Source organism: Vicia villosa, linkage group LG4 (genome assembly GCF_029867415.1).
Source record: "Vicia villosa cultivar HV-30 ecotype Madison, WI linkage group LG4, Vvil1.0, whole genome shotgun sequence".
Classification (NCBI taxonomy): Eukaryota; Viridiplantae; Streptophyta; class Magnoliopsida; order Fabales; family Fabaceae; genus Vicia; species Vicia villosa.
Window position 1 is genome coordinate 140,545,058 of NC_081183.1, and position 10,034 is coordinate 140,555,091.

General features: G+C 31.2%; 1 protein-coding gene across 2 annotated transcripts; it reads right to left on the minus strand.

The window, feature by feature from the left end:
* Window positions 1-743: 743 nt before the first annotated feature.
* Window positions 744-4,629, minus strand: LOC131595318 (UDP-arabinose 4-epimerase 1-like). Of its 2 annotated transcripts, none has more exons than XM_058867639.1 (10): window positions 4,471-4,629; window positions 3,214-3,360; window positions 2,910-3,034; window positions 2,665-2,778; window positions 2,466-2,573; window positions 2,270-2,361; window positions 1,879-2,020; window positions 1,654-1,748; window positions 1,404-1,533; window positions 744-1,295 (listed from the first exon to the last, which is right to left on the minus strand). In XM_058867639.1, exons 2-10 carry the CDS (start codon window positions 3,272-3,274, stop codon window positions 924-926), a joined length of 1,239 nt encoding a protein of 412 aa, XP_058723622.1. In that variant the 5' UTR covers window positions 3,275-3,360; window positions 4,471-4,629; the 3' UTR covers window positions 744-923. The 2 variants fall into 2 exon arrangements, with proteins under 2 accessions (XP_058723622.1, XP_058723623.1); XM_058867640.1 differs by having other exon boundaries at window positions 4,374-4,613.
* Between the last annotated feature and the right edge of the window lie 5,405 nt (window positions 4,630-10,034).

Sequence of the window (10,034 nt, forward strand, 5' to 3'; positions counted from 1 at the left end):
AATTAAGAACCCAATAAAATCTAACTTGAATTATAATTTAATATATTGAGTTTATTTGTTGGAAATAAATTTTTTTACGAGTAACTTTATTTATCATTGTGTACTCTAAAATTTAGATGCTTCAGATTCTAAAATCTATGAGCAATTTTGTCAAAACACAATTTTTGAAAAATTATAATGACAATACAACCAAACATTCAAATATTGTCTGATAAATCAATTTGTGGGCTCAATTGTTCTAACTGGAGGAGACACTATGTAGTCAGTAGGCCATGTGAGTTGGTGAAAAGAAGTAGGTAATTTGATTTTTCAAAAAAAAAAAAAAAATTGGTGATGTGAGTGAGTGAAACATCAATAATAGATGAAGGAAAAAGACATTTCAATTGCTACTCTTCTTGTTTTAGAATATTTTTTAGTTCATTGCTTAAACATAAGCAACCATGCTACTTTTTTATGTATTGGAGTTTGATTGATTATATGCCATGGTTGGTGGTTGCTTAAAATAAAGCAATGTGCTTTAATTAAGTAACATGGAGAAAAGTTTTTTTTAGCATTAAAAAAATAGTTTTGCATGTTCAATCTAGAACAAAAGAAGTAGACAAATTTGAGTTGCTTTAGGATCAATTATGAGTCCAACTAAAACAAAACTAAGCAACATGGCAAATTTAACAACCAGCTAAGCTCACAAAGGAGAGAAATGCTTCATAATCATATTTATTTGTTATGGAAGAATCAATAAGACAGAAAGGAAAGGTATATCAGAGCCTGCACATTATATAATTGAATCATTATTATATGTTGAATACAAATAAGTAAAATAAGTATAATGAATGAACTACCAACTCCCTAACAACAAAAATTCATCATCATCCCATGTATGAGAGCAATATAATGGCAGCTGCTATGGATGCCTCGTTATACCTCTAAGAACTTCCATAACCGTTAGGGCGAGATTTCTGCCATTGCCATGCAACCTCTATGCTCTTTTCAAGGTCAGTGTGTTGCGCTGTCCAATTCAGTTCGAGCCTGATCTTGGTTGGGTCGCTGTAGACCTCAGCGTAATCGCCGGGCCGTCGCGGAAGGAAGTCTACTTTGATGTCGACGCCTGTGGCCTTTTTACATGCACTCACAAACTCCTTAACTGACCTGCCTTTTCCAGTGCCAACATTGTAGATCCCAACTTTACTCGGTGTTGCTCTTTGAAGAGCTTTGACGTGAGCATCAACAAGATCGGTTACATCAATGTAATCTCGAATGCATGTTCCGTCGGGTGTTTTATAGTCTGTTCCTGTAACCTGCAAGGTGGCAACCGATACATTAAGTGCAGGTTCATTTTATATCATGGCGTAAAAGTCTAGCGAGCATACAAAAACTAAAGCAAAAAAAGGACAATATTAACATACCTTCAAGCCAGGTGTGATACCGCGAGCTGCATCAAAGCATGCACCTGAGATTCGACCATGTTCCCGAAGCTCGGGTCTTGGGGCCTCACCTAATCTCCCTTCAGGGTCTGATCCAATCACATTGAAGTATCTGGGTGTGTCCCATAGAAAGTTGTCAATAATTACGACCATAATTATTCTAAATAATAAAGTTCAAAAAACTATATAAAACAAGAGAAAACCCAGAGAAGAGTCAATTTAAAATACAAACCTTAGAATCATTACTGCCATCTTGGAATTTTTAGAAAAATCAAGGATGATATCTTCTGCCATCTTCTTGGCTTTTCCATAAGGATTGATTGGTTTCTGAAATTTAAGTATATATTGATTTAACACTACACCTCGATGTTAATTAAAGCCGTTGCAAGATGCAGCGAAAAACAAAATAGTTCTTCTACTAAACCTAGCAACTCAAACCACACTCAGATTTTCGCACCTGTTCTGTTACTTCTGTAATGGGCATCTTGTCAGGTTCTCCATATGTTGCACATGTACTTGAATATATGAATGTCTTTACATTATATTTAGCCATAGCCTCCAACACCAACAATGTATTTGATGTAATATTGTGATAATACCTGACAAACAAGTTATAGAATATAAATAAAGAACTGAAATGGATTAAAAATAATTTTTTAGCACAAAATTACAACTTTTTCAGTTCAAGAAAACCCGAGTTCGGATTTTGCATAGAACAATCCTAGACCTCTCGACGAAACTCGGGATTACCAGGAGCGCATTCCCTTGGAAACCGGAGGGTTAAGACCAGAAAATACAACATTGTCAAATGGAATTAATATTCGGAAATGAAAGCTATAAGTACTCACTTAAGAGGGTAAAGTGTGCTTTCTCCCACATAAGCAACAGCTGCAAAGTGCATCACAGCATCAAACTTATTCTCTGAAAATATTTTATCGACCTAATAACCAGTCAAGGAGACCATTCTTCTGGGGAATTCACTAATAAATACACTTCAATCGAAGTAAAATTTCAACGATAAATTATTTTATGTAACAAGGATACGGATTTTGCGTCTCCTAAGTCAGCATGTATAAACTGAAGCCTTCCAGGTTCTGGAAATAAGCTTTGAAGAACCCTGACGGCACCCAAATTTCCACGTGACAGATTATCCTGAAAGAGAGAAAAAAAATTAGTACAGACTGGTCATTGCACTTACATTTGACTTTTTCTGAGAAGTTTTCGATATTATTAAAAGACATACCACAATGGTGACTCGATAAGAATCCGTAAGGAGTCGTAAGGTAGCATGTGAGCCGATATAGCCTGCACCTCCTGTCACTAAAACATGGGTGACCCCAGGTTCATGGATAGAAAACTGTACCAAAAGGAGGAGTAGAATTTCAATCAATAATTTGAATAAAATGATAAAAAAGCCGTAGAATTACATATAAAGATGATAACATGGAGAACTCATGGTATTCATTTATGTCTAATTCGATGAATTACCGGACTGGGAGAAGTGAAGGACGGAGATTTCTTGATCACCAAAATGCACAATGTGGTTAACGCCGCAACAAGACAAACCTTCCCGATAAAATTCCCCTTCCGTTTTGGATCCGCATAATCCATACCTAAAATACAGAAACATAAATAAGAACAAATTATAGCTTAAACTGTTCTTTACGCAATATACTAGCATACCTATATATAAGCGTAAAAAAACACGGCATTTCAATTCTCATTACGGAATTGATTAATGTATTAAGCGCGTCAAGATGCATACAAGTACCGGTCAGCAGAATAACTTTACCTCCTAATGACATGGCTCTGGCTGCCCTTGGCTGACTTCTGCCCCTAGAAAAATTTAGCATCTGTGAAATCAACAAGGTCTTTTTCCACGATATCAATAATCACATCAAGGTCCACTCCCACTCTGAGGAGGATCTTGAGTGATATGCTGCAGCAAATAACAAACCGTGTAAACAAAAAAACAAACAAATTGATGACTCAATGAAGAGTAAAAAGTAACACTTTTGTTTCCAAAAGTTAAATTGGTGAAGTGTGAGATAAAAGACATGGAGTAAACAATGAAAAGTGAAAAACAAATTCCAAAAGTTCAGATACTAATGACCATAAAATCTCTGTAAAGCAAAACAAAACAGAACCCTGCCAATTTACCAAAAAAAAAAAAACTCAAAAACCACATAGCTGGTGAGAGAGAAAACGTGTAGATGAATGAAAGATCCAAACAACCTCAGAAAAAAAAATCATGAGAAAAAGAAAGCAAATAAAAAAGCTAAGATAACCCTCTACAAATTTCACAATAACAACACTGTAAATAACAACAATAACATGCACATAACATGTTTGTCAGAATGCCTCAGACAGAAAAACAGAGGAAAAAACAAACTACAGTAGACCAACTTCACAATCACTTTTCAAATTTTCAAATTCAAAAATCAGGGAAGGTAATCCATTACCTATGAGAAAATAGTTTTAAATTGTCAAATCAAACCAATATCAGGATCCAATCAGCAAAAAACATCAACTATTGAACAATTCAATTTCATCAAAACAGAAGGATAAAAAAAAACTCTTTTTTAATTCAACCTCAATTCTTGTTCACCAGCATCATTTTTTAGACCAATTCAACTTCATCAAAAACAGACAAAAAAAAAAAAAACCCTTCATTGGTATCATCAAATTTTGCTATGCAGTATCAACAACTAACAATCAATCAAAAACCAAACCTAAAACCAAAACCTCAGAAAACCAACTAACAAGATCAAATCAAAGACTTCATAATACAAAAGACAGAAATTCAACAACAGCAAAAAAGTTGAATTAATCATTAAACACCTTTTTACAACAGTCCAAAAATACAAAACAGAAAAGGAATAGTAAATGAAATAAAATGAATTAAAAAACACTTTTTTTCAAAACTAAATCACGTTACAAAGTAGCCCATACCATCAAACGAGAAAAAGAGCATAACTTTAACCCTTTGAAGGTGAAAAGAAATGTTTTTTAATTTGAAAAAAAAAAAGTGAGAGAGAAAAGAAAGTACCAGAAATAGTGAGAGAGAGAGAGGAGGTGAAGTAGAAGTAGAATTGGAATAGAGAGAGAATGGGGGAGGAAAGTGAAGAGAGAGGGAGAAGAAGGGGTTCTAATAGGGGAAGATTTCTGTTTGCGTCTATGTTGTCAAAGCGTTACAGGGTGCAAAAGGGAAACACTTTCGTAGACCTGACTTTTTCTTTTTTTTTTTATTTTATTCTTCTTATTCTTTCTCTTTTTTCTAAATATTCTACCTTTTTTTACATAAGATGCTTACAATTTTTTTTTTTTGGGTCTAGGAGATACTTATAATTTAAATAACATCTAGTCATTTACATGTAACCATCTAAAATTCTAAGACTATATTTGACATTATATTTTTTTTTTAATTTATGGTTTATAATATAAATATAAATATAAAAAAATTATTTAATAACAGTTTTTTCATCACGAGTTTATAATTTACTTTTTGGATGTTATTTTAAATAGTATTTTAGTTTATAATTTATCCTATTTTCTTCTAATTTTATCTATATTATTTTAATTTAGATTCAGTTTTAATATTTTATAATTTATTTTAATTTAAAAGAAAATAAATTATCACTCATTAACCTTGAACCATCAGCTATAAATTATTAGCTAACTTATCGGTTAATTGTTATTTTTATCAATCCGAACATAAGATAGCACTAAGTTAGTAATATCAATTATCAATTAATTAATAAGAAGATTGAAGATATATGTATATTATGTGTGTGTTTTGGTTGACGGTGAACATAATTGATTTTGACATAATTGAATTTTATAGAATTGATTTTAATATAATTGAAATTAACAAAATCAATTTATGTTTGAATATATTTATATAAAAGTGAGTTGAACAATAAATTTCCATCTAAAAATTACTTTAAATTCAAAAGCTACAAACTCTAACTTCAATAAAATCGATTATGGAGGCAGAATGTATTTTATTTTAGAATAATCATATACCTCAAAATCAATTTAGAATCTAACATATATCTTTAGAATTGTTTTTTGTCATATTGTTATATTGATTAAAAAACAGAAATAATTTTATTTGTTATTATTTTTACAAATATTATTCAAAACATTCTTTCGTTTATAGACAGCTTAGAGGGAATTTTTAGTTTGATTAGGTGTACCATTTTCTTTTATTAGTTAGGTACCATTGCTATTACCCCTCAATTAGGGTTATCTAGCGAGTAAGACTTTTTAATGGCTAAAAACATTCTTCATTTATGGTGATCCAACAATGCTACAAAGTTTTATCACTCAAACATTTTCGTCGGTAAGAATTAAGAAATATCTCCAACTTTTGTTTTTATGGAGGAAAAATATCTACTTAGGCTTAGGTAAAAGGAACATGAGAGGTCCCATAAAAAAGAAACGGTGGGTCCCACCGTGCTAATCGAGTGACATGTGTGGCAGAGAGGGATATGGAGATTTTGTTGATCGATGGAAGTACAACAAATGGAAGCATGTTATTGGATACTCATGAATGTTGTTTTCAAAACCAAATTCTGTAGTACTCCTTTAATCACGCACATCAATGCCTCAATTCATTGCTCCGACAGAAACAGACTCACAGTTTCTTTCAAATTATTAGTAAGTACTACTACTATTATTTTCTCTAGATAAATGGAAATATAAGTAAAACAATTTAACAACGTAGTCCTCTCGTTACTGAAGAAATTTGGAATAAGTTTGTGACATTGAGTATATTTAGTTGTTTAATTTTTAAAACGTAAATATTCATCACAATTATTTTTTATTTTAATTATTTTTTATTTTATAAGTCAATAAAAATATCACTTTCTTTAAATAATTAATTTTAAAAATAATTAATTATTTTTTATTTTATAAGTCAATAAAAATATCACTTTCTTTAAATAATTAATTTTAAAAATAATTAATTATTTTTTATTTTAAAAATAATTAATTATTTTTTATTTTATATGTCAATAAAAATATCACTTTCTTTAAATAATTAAACGTAATGAATAGATTTAGAACAAATTTTTCTGAATGTACAGTAATAAATATCATATTTTTTTGACCAAATAAATATCATATTTTTAATGTTTTTTTATTAAAAAAAACTACTCCCTTTATATTTTACTATAAGTAAATTTTAATTTTTTAGATTCATTGAATAAATGATGTAATTAGTTTAAGTATATTATTTATTAAATAAATATAAAAAGTCAAATTTACTTATAAAAGAGAATGGAGGGTGTATATTAAAAGAAGGGTCATGCTAACGAGTGTCTTGGGGACACTCTTTAAGGTTTCCATATAAAGAAAATATTCTCTAAATAAACTAATCAATTCAATTTTCAATGTACTAAATACACTATTTTTAATGAAACATGCATTTTTGGTCATTAAAAGAAGTCAATTATTTTTATTTTTAATATATTAAATACAAATATATTTAACAAAATATTCATTTTTTAGATTCTTAACCAGTGCTCCTGGAGAACTCGTTAGCATTTTCCTTAAAAGAAACATTAGAATACTCAACACAATACGCGGAGATAAAATATAAAGAAAATAAAATAACAAATAACTAATTCAAATCAACATGATACATACAATTATCATGATTAACTTTCTAATCTTCAATCAAGATCTCAATGTTATTACTACACTTGACATCCAACCAATCCCACGATAAAGATTTTACTCATTAAATAATATTATTAATGGCTAATTGATCTCTTTTGAATAAAATTGTGTTCCTAATCAACCAAATAGTTAAAGTCACTACAAATCACAAAATCCTTTAAAACATTTTCTTGATTTTTCCTAGTAAGAGAAAATCAAAGAGAACAAAGCTCTCTAAATTTGAATGTATCAGTGGAAACATAAAAGTTTCCAAATAAAAAAATAAACCCGACTAAATTTAAGACGAAACTCTACAATGAAGGAAACAGTGGGCAATTGATTCTTCATCATCAAAGCAAAGAGGACACACTATCTCATAAGAACCACTAATTATCCCTCTTTTGCAAAGTTGAATTTTAGTTTGAAGTCAATCAAGAAGAAGCATCCAACCGAAGAAACGTATATTTGAAGGAACGAGAGCCTTCCAAATCTTGAAAAGACACGCGGAGGAAAAAATTTGAGTTGACTCTCTTGAACTTAATGAATGAAGCTTATAATACACGCCTTAATCGAGAAATCGCCTGAGTCCCTCCAGGGCCGGTCCAACGTAATGTGAGGCCTAAGGCGACTATAAAAACAAAAAGTTTTGTTTGTTCATCCACTAATATTTGTTTTTTAGAAGACGTTCTAAGATTTTTTACGACTAAATTTTTAATATCTAATGTGAAACTAATGTAAATTTTGATAGTTAAATATTTACATTTTTTATCAAGATTGAATTATCTTTCAAAATACAAAGTTGAATATAAAATTCTCTTTATATAGTGAATCATGTTGTCCACTCTCACATATTATACTAATTAAACAGAAATCTTTGTATTTTTTAAAACTTTTATATAAGAAAGAGCAACACAAGTAAAAGTAAATTACAAAATTAAAAATAAAACTATTTAAATAATAAAATTTTATAATTATTCAATAATAATTTATGTATTCAAATTACTTTAGAGAAGTGATTTTTCCTTGTTAAAAAATGAAACAATGTTTAAAAAAAACCCAAAAAGCCATTAGTTTTAATAAAAAGGATAGTAAAATTTTCTCATTTGTGGCCCTTGGGTCGGCCCTGATTCCCTCCACTAAGTAAAGATGTCTGAAATCTGCGGAAAAGGGTGCAGATCTACCAAAATGCAAAGTAACGTTTGTAGTTCACAACACGTGTTTACTAACAACGAATCTGTGCAAATATCCAAATCCCAATTCTATTTACCAGCACTTCAAGAATCCAAAGATGCTATATTGGACCCGCTATTAGTAACAGCCCCGAACACTAGAGAAGGAAAAGAAAGCTTCAAAGTTTGCGTTCCAATCCATTTATGACTCCAAAACTCGATAAGTTGTCTGTTGCCCAACTTATATGAGACACTACTATCGAACCAGTTACAACTCCCCCTTCAATGACCCATTATCTCCTTTAAATTCCTCCACCACAAATATGAATTAGCAGTACACGTAGACCGAGAATGTTTGAGTAAAACGTTTCTAATGATGCAATAACAAAATAAAATAATTGAAGCCCCTAAAACTGACTGGTCATAATAGAGTTTCCACACCCATTTCGATAAAAATGACATATTAAATAATTCTCACTTTTTTATTCCCAACCCTCCATCACATTTGGATTTATAATTATTTGCCCATGAAATCCAATTGATCTTGTGTTTGTGCTCTTCGCCTTTCCAAGAAAAGGCCTCTGAATATTTGTAATTTCATGTTACATAATTTTTGGCGCTCTATAAAAAGAGAAGAAAATAACATAATATAATTAAGAACCACATTAATTAACACCAAACAACCATCGAAAGAGACATGATTTCATCTTCATATTGAGAACATACTTCTAAACTTTGCTAAAATAAGATCTCAAGTCACTTTCCGACGCAAATTAGCACCTATTGGAATCCCTAAGAAGATGAATGGAATTCGAGCAATGGAACAAGATAGAAAGGCTGAAGCTGCATACAAAAAGCTTTCCTCCAAAATCAACTCAATAACTTTGCTTTTGGAAAAATTAAATTTCAAACATGAGCCTAATTTGAATCCCTGAAGCAATACTTTTATATAGCCATAATAGTGTCCCAATTCGCATCCCGTTAAATCATTGTATCATCCACAAATTGAAGTAGATTAAATTGAAGATCCTCTATAAGCTTGAAAGAATGAAAAGTCAACGTGGAATAGAATTAAGAGTTGCATTAATCAACACGACTTATTGGTCGAATTAAGGAAGGATACAATTTTCCCTCAATTTCCAAGAGAATATGTGGGAACAAGAGACATGTTCCTCCCCGAAAATAGAGGAGCAAATTATTCTTTTAAAGTTTTCACTCAACTAGCCCTTTTAGGGATAACTCACATGTCGTGTTTGAGAGTGGTTATCTATAATGGATTCAATCGGGCGACCGGAGTCCCTCAAGCGTGGGTAGAAGGGTGAGTCCTTCAAGCGAGGCTTAGAGGGAGAGTTCCTCAAGCGACGAAATACAAGGCAAGGTAGGTTGCTAAGGGGTTCACTCAGAAAGAAGGAGTCGACTTCAATGATGTGTTCTCACCTGTTGTGAATAATATATCCATTAGAATGTTGTTAGCCATGGTGGAAAAGTCCGACCTAAAACTTGAACAGATGGATGTGAAGAACGTATCTTATACGGTGATCTAGATGAAACAATTTTGATGAAGCAACATGGAGGGTATGCAGAAAAGGAAAAGGAAGCGTATGTGTAAGTTGAATAGATCTTTATATAGACTGAAACAATCTCTTTGATAATGGAATATGAGATTCAACAAGTTCATAGCATACATAGGTTTCACTAAGATCCAGTTTGACCACTATGTTTACTTAATATTTCGACCTGGAAATTCACTTGTCATTTTGTTACTTTATGTGGATGATTT

Excerpts from the sequence above, each read along its gene's own strand:
- LOC131595318 (XM_058867639.1), bottom strand. The coding sequence starts at position 3,274 with ATGCTAAATTTTTCTAGGGGCAGAAGTCAGCCAAGGGCAGCCAGAGCC. Across the intron at positions 3,035-3,213 it reads CAGAGCCATGTCATTAGGAG|GTATGGATTATGCGGATCCA; the intron begins GTAAAGTTATTC and ends TCTGTATTTTAG. Across the intron at positions 2,362-2,465 it reads ACTTAGGAGACGCAAAATCC|GTCGATAAAATATTTTCAGA; the intron begins GTATCCTTGTTA and ends ACTGGTTATTAG.